Source organism: Sorex fumeus, unplaced genomic scaffold (assembly GCF_029834395.1).
Source record: "Sorex fumeus unplaced genomic scaffold, SorFum_2.1 ptg000044l, whole genome shotgun sequence".
Taxonomy (NCBI): Eukaryota; Metazoa; Chordata; class Mammalia; order Eulipotyphla; family Soricidae; genus Sorex; species Sorex fumeus.
Window position 1 is genome coordinate 70,585,518 of NW_026606101.1, and position 26,322 is coordinate 70,611,839.

Sequence of the window (26,322 nt, forward strand, 5' to 3'; positions counted from 1 at the left end):
GGGCGGCGGGGGGCGGCGGGGGCGGCGGCGGCGGCGGCGGCGCGGGCCGAGCGGCGCGCGGATTGGCTGCGGCGGGCGGAGACGTCAGGCAGCCGCGGCCCGAGCGGCCGCCCGCCCCGGCGCGGCTCGGCGCAGTCGGCTGCAGCGCGCCTCGCCGTGCGGAGGTGTCCGAGCCCTCCCGCCCCGCCGAGAGCCGGGTCGCGCCCCCGCGCGCGCCTCGCCGCCGCCGCCCCCGCCGCCCGCCGCGCCGCCTCGCCATGACCAAGCCGGAGAAGAAGACTTTCCACCAGAGCCTGGCCGAATGGAAGCTCTTCCTCTACAACCCCGGCACCGGGCAGTTCCTGGGGCGCACCGCCTCGAGCTGGGGTGAGCGGCGGCCGTTGGGCGCGCCCGGGGGCGGGCGGGGGCGCGCGCGCCCCGAGCCCGATCGCGCCCGACCGAGCCCGGTCGCGCCCGCGGGGCCGCACGTGCCGGCCCGGCCCCGGGCGCCGGAAGCGGGACCCCCGCGCCCGCCTTTGTCCGGGGCGCGCCGCCGGCGCAGAGGAAATTTCCACTCCCGCCGCGTCCCGTGACCGCGCCGGCCCGGAGTCACCGCAGCCCCCTCGGCCGGGCCGGGGCCGCGGCGGCGGGTCCTGCGCGCTCGGACCCGCCGGGCCGGGCAGGGGCACGAGCTGGGTCCAAAAAAACTTACTTTTCCCCCCTCTCTCTGCTCCGAGTCTCCGCGGTGGGTCTCTGAGCTCCAGCCCGAGCCCTTTGTTTTGCAGCCCGCCCACCCTCGCTCGCCGGCGTAGTCTCGTGGATGCTTTTGGGGGGGTCTTGAAAAATTGTATGGATTTAGTGCCCCTCCCCTTCCTTTCTTTTTGCTCTTGGTGGGGGGGCGTGGGTGTTGTGCCGAAGGAAGCGGACCTGCGTGCTGGGGAAGGTGAGTGGGCCCCAGGGTGCGGCGGGCTCGGGGCTCCTTCCCAGACGCCAGGGTCCTGCGCATCGCAGCTGCAGGGCAGCGGGACTGCCCGGCGCCCCGATGGACCCCGAGGGTCGGGGCGCGTCTCCTCGGGTGGGACGGCGGCCTCGGAGGCTTTTCTCCTCCTAGCCCCCCCCCTCCCCAGCACACACTCACACACTCGGGAGATGAGGAACCGAGACCCAGAACGAAAGGTGGTGATTTGACTCTGCGCGAAATTACAGATTCCGCGGAGCCAGGGAGGAAGCCCGCAGGGAGCCGGTCTGACAGCAGAGCAGCCCCTCGAAAGTGATTTCTTCGTGGTGGCTGCTGAATCGGACCGTCTTGAGGGAGCCCGCTGGCTTCTTGCTTAAGGGAGCAGGATCTTCTCTCCAAACCGTGGGGTGGTTTGCGGGGGGTGTTGAGGCGTCCTCGACCTTGAGTGTCCTCGTTTTTTGGCAGAAGGGGTTTTCGGGCGGGGAACAGGATTCGGTCTTTGAAGGTGATCTTCCTGTTCCTGAACCCTTCCTCACCGCATCTTGTCATTTCCAGTAGGATGTCCCTTCCCTTGGGGGCCGGGGTGGCCCTTGTCCCGGAGGAAGCAGTCCCTCTCTCACCTTTCCCTTGCCAGGTGGCGAGGTAGAGATTGAGAGATTGTCATTGGAGAAGACACTGACATACCTCGTGCATATCTGCTTGAGGTGTAGGGGATGCTGGGGCAGGAGGGATGGCGCAGGAGGTAAGGTGGCAGGCCTTGTGTGTGGCCGTCCCAGCGAGACCTTGGTCAGATCCATGGGGGCCGTAGGGTCGCCAGAGCAGCGCTCGGTATGACCCGCATGCGTGTTTGTGTATGTGTCCCACACATAGGGCAGTCTGCAAGGCAGGGCAGATGGAGTTAGGGTTTGTTTAGAAGGATTCGGCAAGGTTTTCTTCAAAACTCAAAAGTGGGGGCGCATGCCATCGTGGTGAGTAGGGAACTTTCCTTGCATGTGCCCATGGGGGTTGGACCCCAGCACCCTGTCTGATCCCATCCCCCTTGCGTTACTAGGAGTCACTCCTGAGTGTGTGGCCCCCAAACAGAAAACCCAGTCGCTTTTTTTTTTTTTTAAGTATAGTAAATTCAGTAGTAAGTTCCCGCATGCAGTGGCATAAGTGCGTGAAAGGCCTTCGTAGCCCTGTTCAAACAGAATGCGTCCTTCCAAGGATCTCTGAGGATCGTTTGCTGGAAGCGGGACTCTGTGCTTCAGCTGTGAGCCCCGGCCGTGCCTGTGTGAAAGGGTTGAAAGCCACTGCGCTCCATCCTGGCCACTGCAGCTTTCTCCTCTCAGGACACTTTCTGATTTGGGGCCACACCCAGTGATGCTCAGCGGTTACTTCTGCGGGGCACCGGACCGAATGGAATGCCAGGGATTGAACCCGGCTCAACCATACGCAAGGCAGGCTCCTCTCCTCTCTCACTCCAGCCCCTCGACGCTTTTTCACCCAAGAAAGATTTACATGTGTGCGGGCATCTAGGTGTGTAACATAGGTATACACATCTTAATAAGTCGGGAAGGAATTGAAAACTGATTTTGAATTCCAAAACCCCATCTGGGGCTGGAACCCAGAGTTTCAGAAACTAGACCCGAGTGTGTCCAAGTCTGTCGGAGAAAAGGGGTGTCTGATTGCTCTCCCGAGCAAGATCCCCACTTTCTTTCTCTTTTTTTTTTTTTGTTGGTTTTGGGCCACGTCTGGGGTCAGTCAGTAATCCTTGGTAGGACTTGGGGTGCCAGGGATCACACCCAGGTCGGCTACGTACATGGCAAGTACCTTACCTGCAGTACTGTCACTCCATCCCCAGATACTTTGAACATGTTGCTCTAGATGTTTCTTTTTTCGATGGGCAGGTGTTTTGGGTGCTACCCTTTGGTGCTTGGGCTGTCAGTGACTCCTGGCAGTGGTCAGGGGGACCATCTGCATGGATGGGGATTGAACCTGTTAGAGCTTTCAGAGAAGACTACATATAGTAAGTGTTTTAGGGTTTCTCAGTTTATTGAGGGTATCTACCACGTCAGGCAAAGAGTTCTTTTTTTTTTCTTCCTCGGTGTTTGAACCACACCACGCATTGCTCAAGGGCTGTTGGCTCTGTTCAGTGACCAACCATATGCACCCTGGACCCTCCCGCATGCAAAGCATATGAAATCTCTGATTTTAGGGCACTTTGTTTTTCTTTCTTTTTTCTGTTTGTTTTTTGGGTCACATCTGGAGGTGCTTACAGGCTCTCTGCTCAGGGATCCGTTCTGGTGGATGTGGGGGGATTGATTGAACCTGGGTCAGTCTGGTGCAAGGCAAGCACCCAGCCTGCTGTACTCTCACTCCAGCCCTTTAGGTCACGATTTTCATAGCTGACTAGTGTTCTTTGGTCTAGTTGAACCCACTAGTTGTTTTTTTATGTACCTGCAATGGAACACATATGCTCGGCTAGTAATGTACCACTTGAGCATTCCCCCCCTCTGAGCTATGATTTTTTTTTTTTTTTGGTGTGGGGGCAGGGTGGGGCGCTGCTATCCAACTGTTAAAAGGAGCCTACTCCCTACTTCTGCTGGGAGGGGGTAACTCCAGTGGATGCTGGGGTACCATGCTGTGCCCAGAATGGAATTTGATCCTCTGGCTTGCAAACATGCAGTCAGCTCTTTGAGCTGTTTCTTTGGCCTGTACTGTTGTGTGTGTGTGTGTGTGTGTGTGTGTGTGTGTGTTGTTTTTTGTTTTTTGTTGGGGTAGGAGAGAGTGGGGGGCAATCCAGCTATGCACACAGCTTACTTCTGGCTCTTCCCTCAGTGATCACTCTCAAAGGGCTTGGGGATTGAACCCTGATTGGCCATCTACATTGTTTTTGTTTCTTAAGCAAATTTATTGGAGGGGGGAGAGTGCAGAAAAATAGTACAGCGGGTAGGCTCTCGCCTTACAGGTGACTGACCTGGGTTTGATGCTTTGCACCATATATGGTCTCCCTAGCCCCGCCAGGAGTGATCCCGGAGTAAAGAGCCAGGAGTCAGCCCTCAGAACTGGCAGATTGGCACCAAAACAACAATGGCAAAAAAAAATCCAAAAAACTAAACTCAAATTTATTAACTTGTATACGTCAAAAAAAAATGCGTGGAAGATACCCAGGGGGAAGTGAGTAATTCCTGATTGTTTTTAGAAAACTCTCCTCCCATTCCCTGACCTTTGCAAGCTCCTTTCCTGGAGGTGTGTTTCTACTGCTGGAATTTGTAGTTCGTGTACAATATACATGCCTTTTATGCTTTAGAAATACTTATGATTTTTTCCCCTTTTCCTTAACTGCATTTTTAATGTAGCATAGATGGTCAAGCTCTCTAAGCGTTTTTTTTTTCTTTTTGGGTCACACCCAACAATGCTCAGGGGTCACTTCTGGCTCTGCACTCAGGAATTACTCATGGCGGTGCTTGGGGGACCGTATGGGATGCCAGGGATCGAACCCAGGTGGCTGCATGCAAGGCAAACGCCCTACCCGCTGTGCTATCTCTCCAGCCCCGACCCATCTACTCTGAGGTTTGACTGGTAGGGCATTAGCTATATTGAGAGCACAGTATTATTGACTTTGGTTTGGGGGCCTTCCCGCACAGGCCAAAACCCGCTCTACTGAACTCTCACCCCAGCCTAGGAAGATGCATTTATTTATTTTGTTTTTTTATTGGGGTTGCTCCTGGCTCTGCTTGGGTTGCTCATGGAGGTACTTATGGGAGCTTATGTGGCGCTGGGAATTGAACTGAATCATAGTTGGAATTGAACTGGAGTCAGCTGAAGGCAAGGCAAGCACCTTAACCCCCCCTGTATTATCTATCTGGATCAAGAACAAACATTTAAACAATTTTGCCCTGATAAAATGGAAATTCTTTTCTATTACATCTCATTGCCTTAAGATAGCTCTCTCTGAGGGCTGCAGAGATGATGCAGAGATTAAGACTCTAGCCTTACATGTGGCCAAGCCTGGTTTGATCCCCAGTACTTTGTGGTCCCCCTGTGGTTGAAGCAGGAAGGTGGGGTGGAGGCGGTCGTCCCCGGTAATCTGCACCTGGGGACCCTAGCGGCTCGGCACCCTCGGGCCCTTGCCTTGATCCGCAGGCCTGGTTGGTGGTCTCCGGGAGGACGTCCTGAGCCCTCCTTGGGAGGCTGTGTCCTCGCCAACCCCCCAAATACATGCAGACCTACATTTGGGTCCGTAGCGGCTCTTTGTGCAGTTTCAGACGTCGCACGAATCAACTCGGTGGACTTGTCAGCCTTCCAGAACACAACAGGGTCAGTGATCTGAGTGTGCCCAGAGCGGACTTTCCTAGCTGAGCCGCCTACCCACCAGCAACGCAAGGTCTCCCTGAAAACAGAGCGCTTAGCAGCTTAGTGGGTCTCTAAGCCTCGCTGCATTAAATGTGATAAAGGTAAGACAGATTAGCGATCAAGCTCATCTGTCAGGCGTTCATGCCTACGTGGTGTTGCAGTGCACTTTTCTCCCCCTTACTTTGGCTGACGTGAGTGGTGCTCCAGAGCCTGGGGGGCTTGGGATCAAACCCGGGGCTCCTGCACGCAAAGCATTTGGTGCGTCTTGTTGCGCTTTCTCCCCAGCCTTGCAGTGAACTTTAATTCTTTATCAGAGTAGTGGAAAAGTCCGTTTATTCTCCTTAGTTTGTTCTAAGGAATAATGTTTCGTGAAGCTTTGGTGTGTGCCGATTCTCGGACGTAAGAGTATGTTACTGTGACTCGTTCAAGTTCGTGGAGGTGGGGGGGATTTTGGACCACAGCTGACTGCTCGGGGCTTCCTCCTGGCTGTGCACAGGGATCACTCCTGATGGTTCCTGGCCACAGGTGTGCTGGGGCTTGAACTGGGGTCAGCTGAGTGCAGAGCAAGTGTCTTAACCCCGTGCTCTCTCTCCAGGTCCCAGAATGAAAACCGGTTTAGGCCCCTAATCTCACCCAGTGTCTTCATTGCATAGACGAAAACTTGCCCCCTCTGAAGTGATGTGTTCAGATTCATTCAGTGAGGGAGTCCTTGGACTGTAGGTCCACTCCATGTCCAAAGCATGCTTCCTTTTTGTTTACTTAATTTTTTTCATAATTTAATTTTTTTCCTTATATTTATTTATTGAATCACTGTGGGAAAAGTTACAAAGCTTTCAGGTTTAATGGTCAAACACCTTTCCCTTCACCAGTACTCATTTTTCACCACCAAGAACCCCAATCTACCCCCCTCCCAACCCTCCCAGTGCCTGTGAGGCAGATGATTTCTACTTAACTCTTCTCTACATTGATTACGTTCATTATTTCAACAAAAGAAGCGTGCTTCTTTTTGGAAATTGAATTCATTCTAGGGTTTGATGTCATTTAATGGCATCACTGGTATGCTTGTGGCAGTTCATTAAGTTATTGGCAGGGCTGGAAAGAGAGCATAGCAGTTAGGGTACTTGTCTTGCACGTAACCGGTCCTGGTTTGATTTCTGGCACCATATATGGGCCTCAGAGCACTGCCTGGTGTCCCCCCAAACAAAAAAGTTACCTGAATGTATATGCATCCTGTTAATGGTATCTTAAACTTGAGTTCCTGGTTTCCGAGCCAGGGCTCTTCCCTTCATGCTCCATTTTGTTCATGTTCCTTTCAGCGGACCCATGTTTCTCGTAGCTCCATTTTCTCATGCTGTTTCCATTTTGCTCTAGCAGTCACGGCCTTGTATAATGTTGCTGCCTAGGTTACGAGCTTATTCACTCCCTCTTACTCATCACTGATTTCCTAGCCCCAGGCACTTAGTTGCCTGGCACTTAGTAGGCTCGTAGTGAAAATGGTCCGAGCGAGTGAGCAGGCTTAGGAGCTGTTCCCGTACTAGAGCCTTGAATGGACTTGAGTGTTCTTGTGTCACAGTTCCCCAGTGTCTGGGCAGACCCTTCCTGTCTCTGTTTCTCGCTCTTCTCTGTTTCTGTCCGTCTCTCTCCTGCAGCACTGCTGGGTTTTCAGGCAAGCGTGACATTCAAAGAAGCTTCCCAGGAACTTCCTCTGTGGGAGACCTTTGTGGCATGCCTGGGCAGTGCCTCTGGTCAGAGGAGCAGAACCAGGTTCATTATCAGGCCTACTTGCTTTCTCGTTCTGTTCAGCTTCAGAGCTCACTCAAGAGAGCCTTAGAGAAAGCTTCCTCCCCCCCCTTTCCTTTTGGGCCACACTTGGTGATGCTTCCTCCGGGCTCTGCACTCAGGAATTGCTCCTGGTGGTGCCCGGGGTGCTGGGGATTGGCTGCATGCGAGGCAAGTACCTCCTGCTGTAGTATTCCGGCCTGGCGGGGGCACACTCCATGGCGCTTCATGTGCTCCCCCCACCTCTGGGTTTGGAGCTCGCTGCCCACGGTCGGGGATGGGAGGGTGGACGGACGGGGCTGTGCACGGCGGACGGAGCCTCCTGCATGTGTAAGGCCCTGGGTTTCCTCTCCAGCACCGCACAGAAATAAATAGTTTAGTGACTGAGCCATTTTGGAGGCCCCCCGCCCTGCCCCTTTTTTTTTTTTTTAAAGTGCGAGTGATATTGAACACAGGCAAGTGTCTTCCCACTAAACCAAGTTCCTGGCCCAGAGCTGGCACTTGCTGTAACTTCTCACTTACATTTTGTTGATGGCTGCGGAAGGTACTGACCCATCTAAGGCTTGAATTGGCCCTCGCTCTTCTCTCTCTCTCTCTCTCTCCCCCTCCCCCCTCCCCCTTCCTCACCTTCCCCTCCTCCCTCCCTCCCTGTTATAAAAAAAGTCCTGGCAGTTTTCTCTAAATGGGAATCAGTATTCACCGTTCACTGCAGCTCTCCTTCAAGATGTGTCCCCAGGAGAGGTCTACACAAAGCTTGCACCAGCTTATGTCCAGAGTAGATCCAAACTGGACACCGCCCATGTCCAGTGGAGCAGAGCATGCAGGAGAACCGGTGAGCTGTGGCCCGGACTGGGGCCTTTGCCGCTCCCATAGCTTGTGGGGCCTGAAGTGCCCTCGGAAGGACTCAGAGACAGATCCGGCCACCACAGGGCTGCTTAGAGGGGATTCTTAAAGCAGCATATGGGGGCGAGGGGAAATACTGAGTGGTCGTGGGTGGACCAGCCCCGCCCATCATGATCCTAATGATACCCTGGACCATTGTCCCATTTATGTGCAAATGCTGAGCAATGATACTGGAACTTGAAATGCATAAAAACTAGCCGGCTCCTCCCTGTGTGTGAAGGTTTTGGGAGTACTGTGTCGAAGCTGCTCTCCCCGGCCTTCCTTCCGTCGAGCTCCTGGGTCCTTTCCTGCCTCGTGGTTGTCTCGTGGTGACCTGCCTGCCTGCCACTGTGTTTCTCTGTGTGTGATGATGTGTAGAGTGCGTTGGAAGAGGTTGTTTTCTTTTGCTCTTTTCTATGAATAATAGGAAAACTATGTGGTAAGAGTTCCCCCCCACACACACTTTTGTTACTTGACAATGTTTCCATGTCAGTAATACATGTGGTTATTTCATGTGAGTCGGTACTGACTGCTGACTGGGGAGAGGCGCTGCATAGATGGATGTACATAGATCTCTGGTGAGCATTTAATTGTGTCCAGTTTTTCTCTTCTTTTTTGCAGTTCAGCCAGAGATAGTGCAGGGATTAAGGCACATACCTTGGTTCAGTCCCCAGCACCACTGCTGGGAGTGGCCCCTGACTGAGGACAGGGCCAGGAGTAGCTCCGTGAAGCCAGTTTCCCAGAAACCCAGTACAGTGCCCAACAAATGCAGTGCAGGTGTGCCAGTGCTTGCTTGGGGGTGCATGCTGAGAAGGGGGGCTGCCATTGAAGTGGCCTCCTCTTTCTCTTGACAACAGATTGTTCTCCAGGGAGCTTTGCAGTTGGTTAAAATTTAAAAAAACATGTTTTATGAGTTGCTCTATTTTCAGCTCCTAATTGGTGTTATTTTCTTAAAATCTCCTAATTTGAATTTAGTCTCGCTTTATTTTATTTATTTATTGCTTTTTGGGCCACGCCTGGTGATCATCAGGGCTGACTCCTGGCTCTGCTCTCAGGAATTACTTCCGATAGTGCTGGGGGACCACATAGGACACTGGGATCGAACCTGGGTTGGCCGCGTGCAAGGCAGATAAATACCCAACCCATGGTACTATCGCTCGGCCCCTAGTCTGGAGTTTTAATACCTGGATTTTTGACTAGCCAAGGGGGATTTTTACTGAACACATCGGAAGGCTGCTGTGGGTTTTCCCAGGGAACTGCTCTGACAACTACATAGCTTTGCATTTTGACTAGATGAAGTTTTGTGTGTGGCCAGTGTGTCATTATTGGTACCTGGCGTTAAACTCCGTGCCCTCTAGCACCAGACCATCTTCCTGGGAGGTTTTTGTTCGTTGCTTTTGGGGCCACACCCAGTGGTACCCAGGGCTTGCTACGCCGCACTTGGGGGAACATGTGGTGGGGGGATCAAAAGCGGCTGCAGGCAAAGCTCTGTGCCCCTGGGCTACCTTGGACCCTTCTGGCAGGTTGTTTGGTTTGTTCTTTTGCTTGTGGTCCACACTTACGGGGTCCAGGGTTTGCACCTCACTGCGCTCAGGGATCACTCGGTGGTGCTCAGGGGGGCGAGGTGGGTGCTGGGAATCGAAAAAAGTCAGTTGTGTGAGGTGGGTCCCTGGACTATTGTGCTTTTAAAAAGTTTGATATTATATAAGATTTTCTTAGAAAAAGAATCCAGTGTTGTAGCCAAGGCCCAAACCCTCCTTGACCACATCCCCAGTCATTTCCTCCCTTCAGGTTACCACAATATAGGAATTGACTTCTTCCCTCCCCCCTTCCCCCTCTCTCTCCCTCCCTCCCTCCCATTGGTGCTCAGGAGTTCCTCCTGGCTCTGCTCTCAGGAATTACTCCTGGTAGTGCTTGGGGGACCTTATGTGATGCCAGGGATCGAATATATAGTTATAACTGAGATGTGTTTGTAATGATTTGTGCCACTCATATGAGTGCCTTGACTGTAAGCATGTTGTACGTGTCATTCTGAGGTGAATTTTATTTTTTATTTGGAGGTTTTCTGGGGCTTCTGACTGCTCAGCAGTGACCCCTGGTGGTGCTCAGGGAACCATCTGTGGCGCTGGGACTCTAGTTAGGGTTGCGTCCATCTGAGCCACGGGGAAGGCCAAGCGCCTTCTGTTGTTGTGTACAGTCATTTTGGTCCCTCTGCTGCATTTAAAAAATAACGGTTCATGATTTTTCATCATGCATTCTCCATATTTTGTCTCTGCCTGCTCTGCTCTGTGGGTTATTTTTCATTTTCCTTTAACATCCATAAGTTGTCTGTGGGTGTGTCTCCTCTCCCAACCCCCGTTTGCTCTTTGATTTCTTCTTTTGGGGAGGGGTATTGCATGATCTGTTCTTGGAGTTAGGATTGGGGCAGAGGTATAGTCGCTGAACGCCCTTATATGTCTGGAAGTTCCACTCTTTGAATATTCGTGATTATTTTTCTGACTTGGAAGTAGATTTCATTTCCACTGCTCAGGGGTTTCCCAGTGGTCCTTCCTCTTGGCCTCCTGAGCTGTTCCTTCAGCCCTGCCCCGACTTAGTACCGCATTTCATTATGTGGTCATCGCACCCTGTGCTTTTTAGTTTAGCCTTAACAGCTTCCCAGGATGATCATACCCCATTTTCTTCATTGGGAGTGGGCCCTACTTGGCTGTGCTCAGAGCCTACTTCTGTCTCTGTGCTCTGGGATCACTCCTCGCAGGGCTAGGACACCATATGGGTGCTGGACATTGAAGGAGGGTCAGGCACTGAGCCCAGGTCCGCCGTGTTTAAGGCAAACAGCCTAACCCCTTGCACCCACTCTGGCCCCTCTAATCTTATACTACCCTAACTCTACAGCACAAGGCAAGTTCTCTACCTGCTCTGCCCATTCTAGCCCCTGTAATCTCCCATAATTTTGATATATAAAATGCGACTACATATACCCACGATCTTTTTGTGGGGGAAGGGAGGGTTTGGGGCCACATTTGCTGATGCTCAGAAGTTACTCCTCCTGGCTCTGTACTCAGGAATACTTGGGGGGAGGACAGTGGGGTGCCGGGGATCAAACCCAGATCACCTACGTGCAAGGCAAGCGCCTCTCCAGCCCCTAACACACGAACTTTTTTTGGCGGGGGTGAGGTGGAGGAGGGCACCTCTGACGCTGCTCAGGCCTTGCTGCTGGCTCTGTGTTCTGGAATCACTTCAGGCCAGGCTCAGAGGGCTGTGTGGGGTGCCGTGATGGAACCTGGCTGGCCTCATGCAAAGCAAACGCCAGACCCGCCATATTATTGCTCATGACCTTTTAAAAATACAGATATTAAGGTCATTTGTTGAGAAAAAATTATTCTCTTTAATTGGGGAACAGTGGCTTTGAAAAAGCAGATGGTCCTGGGACAGCTGGATGTCGCAGGCATGACAGTAGCTGTCCATGACAGTCTACAGGCATGACAGTAGCTGTACAGGAAGTATTTCAGGATAGATTAAAGATCCAAACCTTAGCACGAAAGCCATGTAGTCTTCAAAAGCAAAGGTTGTCATCAAAGCCTCCGTGACGAGTACGAGTCACCAGAGAAAGTAGAAATGAATCTGACTTCAGCAGATGCCACTGGAGGTGGAGCCTGGCGGAGCCCATGGGCGGGAGAAGTGCATGTTCGAGAGGGAACACAGGCAGAGTGGAAATAAGCGAACAGACAAGAAGTGTGGGCATTCGGATGAAAATGAAAAGAACCCGCAGAATGGGAGCGGGCCACCGTCCGTTTGCTTTCGTGTGTGATACAGGGAACTATGGTGCAGTCAAAAAAATGAGAAAGGAACCCAATTTAAGAACGGACAGGTCTGGGAAAGGGGGGTTAAGGTGTTACGGAGTTACAGGAGATCAAGTGTTGGCCTTGCATGAGGCTGACACGCAGTAACCCCCACTCCCATTTGATCCCTGGCATCTTATGGACCCTGGGCATAGTCCCCCAAATTACGAAAAATGGCCCAAAATATCAGCAGTCGCCCACAGGAGGTGGAAGTAACTTAAAACCAGATTATTTAAATCAGCTATATTAGCTGATTTAAATACTCATTAGGGAAACGCAAATTAGTTTGTTCTTCACGCCCAGTCTGTTGAAAGCCCTTGCGCTGGGGCTGGAGAGGTAGGACAGAGGGTAGAATGCTTGTCTTGCATACAGCCAACCTGGGGTTTGATCTCTGGCTGCCCATCTGCTCCCCTGAACACTGCCACAGGGGGATCCCTGAGAACCTGAAAGTTTGTAATGGTCAATACTAACGAACAAGTCAGATCATCAAGTCCCCTATAATCATAGCAAGCATCCTTTTGTGATGTATCACCTACAACAAATGAAAAGCTCGATGGAAAAAAAAGAAACGCTGTTGGACCAGCAGTAGAGTAAGGAGGAAGCCCTGAGAACTGGCTGTGACCCCCAAACCAGAACGAAAAACTGTGTTACTGGGGCTGTGGAGTAGTTTCAGAAAGTTTCATCGTTGCAGTTAGAACTGTAGTTCCCAGATGAGCGAGGTGCATGAGCTCTGCCTTCACAAGCAAGTTTTGTGAGAATTGTTTAGCGTTTCAGGTGTGTTGCGGGGTGTGGGGGAGCCCGGCAGCGTGCAGGAGCTGCTCTCAGCAGTGGTGATACTTGGGAACCACGCGGTGCTGGGGACAGACCTGGTCTTCCCACATGCAAAGCGTGTGCTTGACCCAGCTATCTCTGGGCCCCACTGAAAGCCATTTTAATTTTCTTGGGGGAGGCATGTCCAGTGGTGCTCAGGGACTATAACCTTGGGGGTCTAGGAATGCTCGTGCCCACACTCGGCCATTGAGTTCTCTCCAACCCCAAGTAAGTGGAAGACTTTAAACTTGTCCGTCCTGATATTTTTGGCCAGGGTGGGGGGGTGTGACCACATGCAGTTGTGCTCAAGGATCACTCCTGGCAGTCTTCGGGGGTGCCAGAGAGCGAACCCTGGGTTTCCTGCCTGTGTGGAGTTCGCGGGAGAGAGAATGAGATCCAGGCAAGCTAAGTGCCTTACCCAGTGTCCTGTATCTCCCTGGCCTTCTTGGATTTTTACAGACCAGAGTTCGGGAATGGAAAGGGCTTCACGGACAGGCACAGGTGTTTTGTATAGGGGAGCCCAGGCTGGAGCCCCAGCACCACATGGGCTGGACCGTGTTGCGAGCTCGAGCGCATGTTTCGCATTTCAGAGCCCAGGTTTGATCCTTGGCATCACATGTGGCTCCCCCAAACTCTGCCAAATGGTGATTCTTGAGCACTACTGGGGTGTTCACTCCAAACAGAAGCAGAGTTGCCAGAGGCAGCATTATATTTGATATTTGATCGTGCTTTTTTGGTACTGACCGCGTTAGCTACCTCGGGCTGCTCTAAAATATCAGTGTTTCCTAAGAGTTCAAATACAGGATTTTTTTTTGGAGTAAATGGATTTTATTTGGAGGATTTTTAGGTGTGGAGAGAGAGTAACGTACTCGAGAGAGAACACGGCTTCTCCAAGGGCGGAGGGAGCCCCGACACACATCCTAGCATTAGACACGAAAGCACGAAGGTCCACATCTCAAGAGGGGAGATGCGGGCGGCACGTGCCACGTGGGCTCAGGCAGCATATGCGCCAACACATGATTTTTTTAATGTTTGTTTACTTGGTTTTGGGGGGAGGTTTGGGCCACAGGCCAAAGCAGTTCTTCTCATCTCTGTCTTGCCCCCTGAACTGTTCCTTTTTTAAGTCAGTGACATTGACGTTCATTCTTCCTGGTTTGTAGCTGAGGAATTTGGGGATAGAGTGCTTCAGTTTGGGTTGGGTGATTGCTTTCCTACTGCCACTAACAGGGAGTCCGAAGGGCACGTTGGCAGTTTCCACCCCCACCAATGAGGTGGGGGGTGCTGTCAGCAAGGGTGAGCCTCGTCCCTTATCAGAGGGGCACTTGCCCACTTGTGTCTTTATCTTCTGCTTAGAGTTTTTGGTGGTGGTTTGTTTTTAAGCCACACCCAGCTCAGCTGGGAGCTCAGGACTTACTTCTGGCTCTGTGCTCAGGGAGCACTCCTGGTGGGGCTCTGGGTGCCTGGGATTTAACCCCTCTTGGACACGAGCAGTGCAAGCACCCTGCCCACTGTACTCTCCTCTCCTTTCTGGTAGGATTTACATTTGTTTTAATAGAAAAGAGATTGATGAGGCTGGAGTGATGGTACAGCGGGTAGAACTCCTGCCTTGGATACTGCTCCTAGCTCTGGACTTATTTGAGGCCCGATATTGAGCCTAACAATGGTCCAGTATTGACCTGTTAAATAGCAGGTTTGGAACTTGGCAGAAAGCTCATTCAAAAAGGAAAAAGTTTCAGGAAACAATTCCAGGGGTGGAAATTGCTTAATTTCTTGTGTTTGTACTTCCTATATTTAAAGTTCAATCAACGATCACTGGTGTTCATGGAATCAGATTATCCTGATAATCAGGGACGTGACTATTAACTTCTACATCTGTTTTATGAACATGGTTCAGAAAGTTTTGACATTTCGCTTTCACTGTAACTGTTCTTCGTCTTTTTGATTTTGTTTTGTGGTGGACCTTGGCATATGCACAGCCAAGTGTTTTGAGCCTGAGTTGCATTTTTATTATTTTCCTAGACATTTCCAAATCAGATGCCAAGGCCTGCCTTGGAATATTCTGAGGTAGTTTGAAAATACTGGTAAGAATTAAACCTTTATGATTTCTCCAGTTTCATATCGACTAGATCCACCCACCCACAAGCTACTCTGGCTTCCGCCAGTGAAAGTTTTATTGGGACACTGCCCCCAATTGGTAAACTTACAAATTTGTCAACCCCAGTGGGCTGAGTGGGGGATTTCGTGCTTGCCAAGTCCTGATCTGAAAGAACATTTCCCTGCTTTAGCTCATCAACCTTGGGCCTGGGCCGCGTCACTCTCTGGCTCTAGTGTCAGGAGCACTCCTTGGAAACGGGTCTTCCTTTTCCTTTTCTGCAGCAGGATCACAATGTGTGGTAGGAAGGTGACGTGGTCTGGATGGGACAGGTGCTTCTTTCTTCCCATCCCCCTGGTAACTGGGGGGTGGGGTGGGGAGTACAGGAAGGATGCTTGTCTGGACGAAATTGCTTTTCCTTGAAGGGGTGGATTGGGGGAAAACAGTTCCTTACCTGTGATTAAGAAGCAAGTTGGCCGGAGTGATAGTAGTGATAGTACAGCGGGTAGGGCGTATGCCTTGCACGCAGCTGACCCAGATTCGATTCCTGGTATCCCATATGGTCCCCTGAGTGCAAAGCCAGGAGTAACCTCTGAGCATTGCTGGTGACCCCCCTCCCCCAAAGAAAGGGCAAGTTAGAGTTTCAGCTTTGGGAAAACCTGTTTTGGGAGTTTGTGGTTGGGCCTTTTGAGGATCAGAAGGAAGTTAGGAGTCATGGCAGCACATTCTGGAGGGGAAGTGGCTGTATATAGAAGACAGGAGTTTGGAAATCACAGATGTGCTCTGACAGGGGTTGTGGGTCCTTGCTTGGGCTGGGAATTTTTTGCATTTTTGGGGGGGGGTCACACCTGGCGATGTTCAGGGGTTACTCCTAGCTCTGCATTTTGGAATTACTCCTGGCCGTGCTTGGGGGACCATATGGGATACTGGGATTCGACCCCGGGTCGGCCGCGTGCAAGGCAAACGCCCTACCCGCTGTGCTATCGCTCCAGCCCCTGGGCTGGGAATGTTTGTGGTTGATTGATCTGAAGGGAATGAAATGTTCTTCATTTATGCATCTTGTTTCCTTGGCAGGGGCTGTCAGTTTTTAAACATTACATTACAAACATGTGGCACTATTTCAGCACATGATCTTGCTGGCAACTGCTTCTGATAACAAAGCTTTATTATTATTATTATTATTATTATTATTATTATTATTTTGCGTTTTGGGTCACACCCAGTGATGCTCAGGGGTTATTCCTGGCTCTGCACTCAGGAGTTACTCCTGGCGGTGCTTGGGGGACTATATGGGATGCCGGGGATCCAACCCAGGTCGGCTGCGTGCAAGGCAAACGCCCTACCCGCTGTGCTATCGCTCCGGCCCCGTGATAATAAAGCTTTAGATAGAGATCTGAGGGGGAAAAAATCACTTGTTTTAGATGTTCTGGAAGTAAGGAAACTATTCCCCTGACCCCTGGCCCCGCCAGGCCTGGGCCTCTCACCACCTTGCAGGGCCCACCCCGGCCAGTGTTTCCTGAACTGGAGTCATTGGACATCGTCATGCTTTGCCGTCGGCACAGTGGCGGCTGTTCCTTAAAGTCAACTTAGTATTTAATACTAACACGTGTGCAGATAATTCTGACTATGAAATATGGGGCCGTGTACTAATTTGCGTATTTATCAGTTAAAAGAAAAATCGAGTTACCTTGGGAGCTTTATCCCAATTCAGTAGTTTTCCGTTTTTCTGAGGGCCTCAATTCCTTACTGGGAAGCTCTTCCTTCTCTGTATGTGCTGGGAACTGAACGCGAGTCTGCTCTGTGGCAGCAGTTGGGACGGGATGAAGGAGGGCTGTGAGTCCTGCTGGGACACGCGGCCGTGCGGCTCAGTGGGCTGTCCCGGGCTTCGGTGGTAGCCCTGCGGTTTGCGTATGTCTGTGGAGCTCATCGCACCTGTTTCCTTTCCAGGTTTGATCTTGCTCTTCTATCTGGTCTTTTACGTGTTCCTGGCTGCACTCTTCACCTTGACGATGTGGGCGATGCTTCAGACGCTGAGCGACGAGGTTCCGAAATACCAAGACCGCATTCCTACTCCAGGTAGCGTGGCCGTTGCCCCTCTCCAGGCTCCTCCAGTCGTGAGGTATCCTTGAGCCTGACCCTGTGTCTTCACTCAGCTCTGCATTCCTGGGGAGCTGGATGGGGTGTTTGGAATTGAACCCGGAGCCGCCTGGGCGCAAGGCCAGCAAGCGCCTTGCCCACTGTCCTTTCTCTCCAACACCTCTGAAGGGCCTTAGTGGCCACCATGTAGACGTGTCCACGTGGCCTGATCTAGCATTTACGTGCTTCGTACGGATGTTGGCCAGGGATCTTGCTAATGAATTAGCCCAGGACCCGGCCACCATTAACGAAGAAAAATGCCACCCAAAATGTCCTTTGTGCCCTGGCCTGGTGACTCGAGCCTATGTTAGTTACTGTTCCCACTGAAGGTCGTATACTGTTTCAGAAGGTCAAGTCTGGGTCTGGGGTGGAGCTCCACTGTGGAGAACATGCTTTGCATGCTTGGTTCCTAACACCAGAACACAAATACATGCGACACCATGCTTGCAGTATGTCGAAGTCGGGAGGTTTGGGGGTGGGGTGTCATGAATGGAACTGGCAGTGATCAGGGGCTACTCCCAGTTCCACGCTTGGGGTTGCTTCTGGCACTGCTGACTGACCATGTGCTTTGTGGGAGCCCTGTCCCGCTGAGCCGTGGTTCTGGTGTCACTGTGATCCCGTAATGGTTTGAGGTGATCTCCAAATGGAATGCTTTTCTTTCAGATGCTGTCATCATAGTAGTGGGAAGTTATTGATAATTGCCGGGGACCTCCTTGGAGGGCTAAGCGCAAGAGGAGAAGGGAACTGCTGGTCACTCTTCCCCCTTTTCTCTCACTCTCAGGGGTTTCGATATTCCCGAGGTCACCTACTCCGCTGGAATACACATACAATGCGAGCGATCTAGATACCTACAGGGGGTTGATTAATGACATCGTGAGAAATCTAAAACGTAAGGACATTTCTCTGTTTGGAGTGAGTAAAAGGAAGACTTTCTGGTACAGTAATGAGTACCGGATGGTGAAGGTCTTGGTGGTTTTGGGGGGCTACAGCCAGTGGTGCCCAGGCCTTACTCCTGGCTCTGCATGAGGGGCCAGACCCAGTCAGCCACGTGCAGGGCAAGAGCCCTAGTGGCTCCAGGCTTGGATCTCTTCCCTCTTCCCTCCCCCCACACCCCCCTCCAAATTACTTTCAGAAGTGTCATATTTGTCATTTTCAGCATGGACAAGTGCGGGTGGACAGTTAACTGACAATCTGAAGTAGATTTTGTGTTTTTCACCAGAGCTGGTGACCCAGCCTAGGCTCTTACACACGAAGTTTGTGCTTTTAGGTTCTTTTCCCTTTGGAGAAGCCCGAGTTCTCTTACACGAGTATTTCCCCTCTTCCTCCCTGCCTGACCTTTTTCTGAAGTAAAAGGTCTTGCTTCACTTTAAAACAAAGGTTTTTTGGGCTTTTCCAGTTATTTTTGTGTACGTGAGCCAGGGTCAACACCACATACAGGCCTGTAGTGAAAGTAGTCCCTCTGGCCCCTCTGCCTGCCCCAGGCAATGGCTGCGAGGTTGGACATGTGTCTCGGAGAACTTGAGGGACATCAGTGCACGGGGACACCTCAGGAACGACCTGAGGAACTCCCCTCGGAAATGCTCCAGGCGGGCTCTTGGGAGAGCTGAGGGAACCCAGAGGAAGCCAGGCTTGGGGCACGAGACTGAGGCCCCAGGGCTCGGGGCCCCAGTGCTGCCTCTCCTGAGGCCCGTGTCAGCCTGGCTGTTCCCAAGGTCCCCCCCCCCCCCCCCCTTCCTGATGATGCCCGGGGCTTACTCCTGACTCTGCACTCACTCTTGGTGGTGCTCAGGGGACCACATAGGATGCCGGGGATGGAACGTGGGTTAGCTGTGTGCAAGGCCAGTACCCTGCCTGGTTGCTTTTCTATCGCTGCAGCCCCAGTTAGTATTTTAAGGCGCCAGTGTGAGGGGTGGTTTCTTCCTGTCATGTTGAAGATCTTTTGTGGACTTACCTCTGCTTGTGTTTCCTTCCAGCGTATGCAAATGAACTGCAGGTGAATCACACGTCGTGTCCCCAAGACACATATTTTGAACAGGCGGGGCCAGTCTACACGGCATGCCATTTTCCTCTCAGGTTTCTGAGGGCCTGCGGCACCGCAGGTGCTCATGGTGACTTTGGCTTCTCGAGAGGAAGGCCGTGCTTTTATTTGAAAATGAACAGAGTATGTACATGTTTTATTGCTGTATCTCCCCCCTCCCGCCCCTGTGTCATCTGCTCAGCTGTCAACTGTGTCATAGGTGTTCTCACAGAGCAGTGACCTTTGGGAAGTCAGTTTGGTGAAAAATACCACGAGGCACATTTTATGTAACTCAGACATGGATCAGAGCATATAACAGCTCGACCTTTCCTTTTTTTCTTTTTGTTTTAAAATGTGTGGTTTCTCTCTTGTCATCAGTGGGCTTGTTTAATTTTGGAGGAGAGGTTGGGCCACACCTGGCGGCGCAGGGGACCACCGCACATCGCCAGGCAGGTGCCTTAACCCTCTGGCACTGTGGTCCTGCGACTTGGAATGCAGTGTTGTAATTTACAGTTCCATGGAAAAATTTATGAAATTTGATGGATTTCACCTTGTCTGGGTCTAGAGTATCAAAGCTAGGATTGACAGTACATGTATATGTAATAGTAGGAAAATACAGCATTGCATTTTTTTTTCGATAAATCGATCTATCGAATCACCAGTGACAAAGCTTTCAGGTTTAAGTCTCGGTCATACAATGACGAAACAGCCGTCCCTTCCCCAGTGCACGTCTCCCACCACCAAAATCCCCATCCCACTCCCTCTCCTTAGGCAGGATTGCATTATTGACAAACCAGTGTGTGTATAATAGCAGGAAAAGAGCTTCGCAGCTCGCGGCTCTTGGTCGGCCGTAGTTGGCCATCCAAGGGGCGGCATTTGCCGACGTTGCGGAGAGAGCTTCCAGGATTGTGTGTTGGCTGATGTAGAGCCACGAGCGAATTTGAGCAGCTGCTCTTCTGTGTGAATTAAAAGGGCTCAGGGTCATTCTGTTAGCGAAGATACTTCCCTTAAAATGTAAACTGCTCATCTTCCGCTTAGAGAAAAGAAGTTTCTCTTTAACAGCGTCACTCAAATCAGCCATTGGCAAGCACTTTGCTACTCAGTGCAACACTTGTGCAAGGCAGGTGTCTGCCCCGTTGTACTCTCTCTCTGGCCCCTCTCATGCGAAATGCTCATGCGCTCCAGTGCTCCCCCCAGTCAGATGCCCTCACAAGAGAGAGGAGTCGATACCCAGCACACAGGAGATGTGGTCACCGCGTTCCACAGACGTGAGTGGTACCTCAAGGCTTTTTGGGCTTCTTTCCCGGGCCTGTGTCCGCTGGGCTGAGCGGGATATGGGAGACAAGGGGCTTGTTGGTGACTGCCACCTTCATGACAGTTAAGAGCAGTTGCTTAACTAGAATTCTGCAGTTCTCCTCTTTACATGAATCATGAAATCAGACATGACTAAGGGCCCGAGTAGTAGGACAGGTAGGAAGCTTGCCTTGCTTGGGGGTGATCCAGGTTTGATGCCCAGAGCCAGGGGGACACACGGAGCATAGCCAGGTGTGTCCCTGAAATCCCCCAAAGAAACATTTCTGTTTCCCTTTTTGGGGATGGGGGCTTGGGCCACACAGGAGTTACTCCAGGCTCTACACGGGGTAGAATCACTCCTGACGGGGTTTAGGGCACCGTATGGGATGCCGGGATAAGAGCCCGGGTCGCCTTCATGCGAGGCAAACAGTAGGTGGGAGTATTGAAAAGTCCGTTCTAGCCTATAAAAAGTAAGGGCCAATATAAAGATTATTTCCAGGCATAAAGAAGTGCTGCTGTTTACTTTGTGATGTTTTAATGTACATACACATATGTACTTACTTTTTTTTTAAACTTCAGATAATCGGATTAAAACCTCAAGGAAATCCAAAGATACACTGTTCACTAAAACAAAAGGTTAGTATTAATAAGACAACTGTTTTCTATCTCTTAAAAATTTGAATCCTGTGAGTTTTAGTTATCTTTTCTTGTCACAGTTTTAGTCATCTCTGACTGTATTCTTTGAAAAATAATAAAATTCTACCAATTTTGGAGGTAGGGAGCCTTTCTTTTTAAAATCACCTCTTTTTTAAAAAATTATCCTAAACTTTATATCCATATATGTTTCCATATACCTTCATTATAAATTTTCCAAGTTTTTCCTTGCCTAATTTGCACAAAAAGTGGGGTTGGCCTTATATAATGATGGTATCTTAAATACTGTTAATAAGGAAGATCTAAAACGAAAATAGTACATCAGTTGTGTCTGTCGCCGCACCCTCCCCTTTCTGGTTCTTAGTTTTGGGCCACACCCAGTGATGGTCAGGGCTCACTCCCGACAGGGCTCTGGGGACTGTGTGTAGTACCGGGCTGGAACCCAGCACGCGCCCTAACCACTGGACTATCTCTCTGGCCCACTGCCTGCTGTTGAGATTTGGAGCCTGGTGCTGCTGTACGTCATGCAGAGCATTGTTCTCTCCCTCTCCCCAGATGTGGTGCAGTGACCCCCTAACCTCCTTTGTTTTCTTTCCATGCTGCAAGTGTACCTTCACACAAGCGTGTCAATGAGGGTAAGCTTTCTGAGAAAAAACTCTTGCGATTTTATCATGATATGAAACATTCACATTACAGCTCCAATTGTACATAGACGTCTCTGCTTTAAAATGTTATGTTGAAATCACAGGTGGAGTGTGAGGAAAATGTGCAGTGTCTTTTTGCCCTGCGTTTTGCCCCAAGTTAGGATTCTGCCTGAGCAGAAAGTGCTGGCTCTGGGCTTCTGAGTTGAGTCCCGCGTCAGAATTCCTGGAGGCTGGATCAGGATCCCTAGAAGGGGCGGGTGGGCTCTAGGTACTGGCTCCAGGCCTCGGCAGAAGCCCCACTTGGCGCTTGGCTGTAAGAAGCTTCCAGGTGATGTTTGCTGCTGCTTGTGTGAGGCCCAATGCCTTTGCACAGCCACACTCATTTCTCACGGGGTAGAACGAAGAGCCGGGCAGGGTGTGGTTCCCCATCCTGTTTACAGTGTACCCGTGTGACCAGCGGTCTTATTTCCTCTCCTGTGTCATTATCAGCCAGGAAACCTAGATCAGAAACCGCCGTCTTCAGATCAGTCATTCTCTTACCATCATTTATTGGCTTTTTGTCAGGGCTTACTTCTGACTCTGCACTGAGGAATTACTCCTGCTGGTGTGCAGGGGACCATATGGGATGCCAGGGCTGGAACCCAGGTGGGCCCCAGACCAGGCCAGCACCCTACACGTGCTCTTGCTCCTGCTCGGAACACAATCATTCTAATAGACACATCTTTCTGAGAGTCTGAACTAGTGGACAGAAGGAGACATTTTAAATCATCTTTACGTTACCTTTTGTTTTTTGGACCAGGGTCAGCTGTGCTCAGAGCTTACACCTGTCTCTGCACTTGGGAATCACTTCCCGGCTGTGCTCTGGGGGGACGGGGACCATATGAGAAGGGGCTCCAACCCAGATCAGCTGCTTGCAAGGCAGGCGCCTTACCCGCTGTCCTAGTGCTTCAGCCCTCCTAAGTATGACTCCTTATGGTCCTTATGGTCCTCCCAAATGAAAATTTCTGAGGCCAGGATGCTGGGTGCGGCCAGGCGGAACTGTCAGTTTTATATTGGTAAACCTGGTGGCAGGAGGGCCATGTATTTAGGTGGACTTGGATTAGACATGGGCTGGAGCGATAGCACAGCGGGTAGGGTGTTTGCCTTGCATGCGGCCGACATGACTGACCCGAGTTCGATTCCTCCGCCCCTCTCAGAGAGCCCAGCAAGCTACCAAGAGGATCTTACCCGCACGGCAAAGCCTGGCAAGCCTGTGACATATTTGATATGCCAAACATATAACAAGTCTCATAATGTTACTGGGCCCGCTTGAGCAAATCGATGAACAACGGGAGGACAGTGACAGTGACCGTAGATTAGACGTGTCTGTGGGACCCAGAAAGGGAGATGGGGAGTTTTTAAACCCTCCAAATTTTTTTTTCTTTTTTGGGTCACCCTGTGGTGCTCAGGGGTTACTCCTGGCTCTGAACTCAGGAATTACTGCTGGCGGTGCTCGGGGGACCATATAGGATGCCGGGGGTTAAACCCAGGTCCACCGCCTACAAGGCCAGTGCCCTCCCTGCTGTCCTGTCACTCCAGCCCTCTTTAGCCAGTTTTAGGGCTCTTAGGGGTTTGAAGGATGCTCCCCTCTTGTGCATCTTGTGCTTCTGGAATAACTTGGGGGAAATATTAATGAAAAACATCCTTGTCCCATTGGCTGTCTGCCACTGTTTTGGAGGTTGGTTTTTTTTTCTCTCTTGGTGGGTGGGGGGCACGCTCAGTGGTGCCCAGACCTTCCTCCTGGCTCTGCGGTCAGGAATGGCTCCTGGTGGGGTTTGGGGAATGCTGGAGACCAGACCCGGGGAGGCCATGTGCGAGCGAGAGCTCTCCCTGCTGTACGAGCACTCTGGCCCTGGTTCTGTGATTGGGGGGGGTGGGCGCCATCTGAAGGGGTTCTTAGAGGCCGATACTCTCCTCTCCCCTCGGCACTCCGGGAGACCATGTGGTGTCCAGCGGAACCTGGGTCTCGGCCATGAGCCCGCACATCTCACTTGCTCTGAAGAGAAATTGTGTATAAAGAGTATAAAATAAACAGGCCAGGGTTTTGTTGTGTTTACACAGTTAATGGGGTTTTTGGTTTTAGAGGGGCCACACGTGGCGGTGCTCAGGGCTTTTCACTCCTGATTTTGCTCAGGGGTCCCTCCTGACAGTGCTCAGGAACTGGACCCAAATGGGCGACATGCAGGGCACCCCACCTTGGGTGCCTTGCACGTGGCATCTGTGTTTCTGACATTTTCCAGCCGGAACCCCCACTTTTCCAGTAGATCCCAGAAATGACCAGCACAAAGGGAAAGAGGAGATCAGGCCTATTTGGAATGTGTTGGATGATTTTTGTAGATGACCTACTCACTAGGAATACTGTAGATAATCTAGCGATAATACAGATGAATGGGATTATAAATACTGATAACATTTGCGTTTACCTTTTTATTTCAGTGAATGAACTATTAGTATTACATTTTATCACTTTGGGAGGGCACACCCAGCGGTATTCAAACACGAGCTTCAGGCCTTTGGGGTGACTTGGTTTCTCCCAATAGAAGTTCCTCTTTGGTGTCGTCCCCTTGGTGGTGCGTTTTATGTTGTGCTTTGTGACTAAAAGATGATCTTTTGTTTTTCTTTTTCACTCAACTTTAGTACACGACAGAGGCAGCGATAGTGAGTTTTCCTGATGAAGGAAAACTAAATTTAAAATATTTCCCGTATTATGGAAAAAAACGGCAAGTAAGTAGACGTTCTTCGTTTGTTGTGAGTTTGGGGGGGGGAATTGGTTCTTTGGGGTGGGGGGCTTGTGGGCCATACCTGGCAATGCTCAGGGGACCTTGTAGTATGCCAGGACTCGTATGTAGGGCGTACTGGGGGGCCTTGCGCCCCCCCCCCCCCCCCGACCGTTTTCTGTCATGACCCACATTAGCCTTAGTTTTCGAGTCTTGCTTGCCTGGGAGTCCTGAACGGCCATTTGTGTGTCACTTCTTTGAGAAGGGCCACCCCATGGCCAACGAAGCTTCTACACCTCCAGCCCAGCCCATGCTCAGGGATTACTCCTGGCAGTGCTCAGGAGTCAACCCAGGTTGGCTGTATGCAGGCTCCTCCTTGGTCATGAAGGGAGACATGTTCTGGCCCAGGGTCTCACATCTTAATTCTTTAATTTCTCTTTTGGAAGTGGGGGTTGGGGCCGATCGGGTGGGGCCCAGGGCTTCCGTCTGGCTCTGTGCTCGGGGATCACTCCTGGCCGAGCTCGGGTGACCCATCACGGGGGACCGTGTGCCAGGCAAGCGCCGTGGCCGCTGCCTGTTCCTCCGGCCCGTGTCTCGCCTCCTCGGTCGGCCGGACTCTGGCTTGATGCGGGGCCGCGCGTGGCACGCTCGGGGGCTGTTCCGGCTGTTGTTTGCATCCCAGACCCCTCCCCACTCCGCGTGCACGTGAGCCTTCCTTTCTACTCACCTCCCCGGCACTCAGTCCCTTTTCTTTCTTTTTCCTTTGGCTTTTTGGGCCACACCCGGTGATGCTCAGGGCTTACTCCTGGCTCTGCACTCAGGAATTACTCCTGGCAGTGCTGTGTGGACTATGGGGACTATGTGGGATTCCGGGGATCGAACCCGGGCCGTGCAAGGCAAATGCCTGTCCCACGGTACTTTCACTTCGGCACCTCATCTGCTTTTCTTTTGTTTCTGGGGCCACGCCTGGTGGTGCTGGGGGCTTCCTCTTGGCGGGCTGGGGAGGAGTACTGCATGGGGTCCTGGCTAGGGAACCACCGGGCTGGCCTTGGGCAAGGCAAGCACTCTGCCCACTGTGCAGATAGGTTCTTGGGCAGTTTCTGCTTTGGGGGACACATAGCAGTGCTGGGTCCTGCCTGCACCTCAGTTCTCTGCGTCATGTCCCGGTTCTTCTGCGGTTTCTGTGCACGTCACATGTTCCAGGTGCAGCTTGTACCGCTTTGCCCTAGCTCTTCTTGCTCCTGAGAGTGAAAAATTCCACTTGGGACGACTGTGATGGAAAGATGGCTCTGAGAGTATTTGCCCCGAGTCCCACAGCCTCCTGTGGTCACGACAGAAATGGTCTAGAGAACATAGTCTGGGCACAGTGGAACCGTCACAGAAGTTTGTTATGAAATAGGTCCTTTTATAAGGTAGAAGTTAAAGAGACCGATTCCTGATAAAAACGTAGATGAAGCATTTCATTCCCATCCCGATCCGAACGAGTCTGTTTTCCCATCTTTTCTAGCCAAATTACCTGCAGCCATTGGTCGCCATCCAAATCCAGTTCAACACCTCGTTCACGGACGCTGAAGCTGTAGTTGACTGCTCTGTCGAGGACTCGCCCAACCTAAAGAACAACGATGACCGCGACAAGTTTCTGGGCCGACTTTCCTTCAAAGTCCAAATGTTCGATAATAAGCGTTAGGCTTCCCACCTGCGGGCGTGTCGTCTGTCTTCATTTCGTATCAGCTGGACCTGCCATTCTAGAATTAGGATCCCACCTTGGAGGAGGTGGGTGGTACCTGACGCTGGGGTGACCTGGTGACGAGCCTCCTGACCACAGTGTCCTCAGAGTGACCTGCCTTTGAAACGGGACAGTGCCCACGAGGGGCCCTGAGCACCTGATTCTGAACCTGAAGACGGGGTTCATGTCCTGTTTCTAGGTGGTTTAATTGCCAAGTGTCTAAAGCTTCATGTGCTGTGCTCTGTAAATATTTTCTAGATTAACTGGTTAACTGTTGTATTTTGATGCCAGCCAGGTTTGAGGGATTTAAGAGGTTACCCAGCCAACATCAAATGACTAGAACTCCAAGAAACGTGGGTGGAGAAGGTCTGTTTCTGTATATGAAGCGAAAACGAAAATAAAAGTGGATTTGAACGATG

General features: G+C 51.4%; 1 protein-coding gene across 1 annotated transcript; it reads left to right on the top strand.

Moving 5' to 3' along the window:
* The first annotated feature begins 26 nt into the window (after positions 1–26).
* Positions 27–26,322, top strand: ATP1B3 (ATPase Na+/K+ transporting subunit beta 3). Its single transcript, XM_056121124.1, has 7 exons — positions 27–366; positions 16,625–16,753; positions 17,595–17,702; positions 18,787–18,974; positions 20,703–20,759; positions 24,098–24,184; positions 25,685–26,322. The coding sequence occupies exons 1-7, from the start codon at positions 258–260 to the stop codon at positions 25,862–25,864; spliced, it is 858 nt and encodes a 285-aa protein (XP_055977099.1). The 5' UTR covers positions 27–257; the 3' UTR covers positions 25,865–26,322.

Coding starts and splice junctions, on each gene's coding strand:
- ATP1B3 (XM_056121124.1), top strand. CDS start 258: ATGACCAAGCCGGAGAAGAAGACTTTCCACCAGAGCCTGGCCGAATGG. Junction 367..16,624: donor GCGCACCGCCTCGAGCTGGG/GTGAGCGGCGGC, acceptor TTTCCTTTCCAG/GTTTGATCTTGCTCTTCTAT. Junction 18,975..20,702: donor TTTATTTGAAAATGAACAGA/GTATGTACATGT, acceptor TTTAAACTTCAG/ATAATCGGATTAAAACCTCA.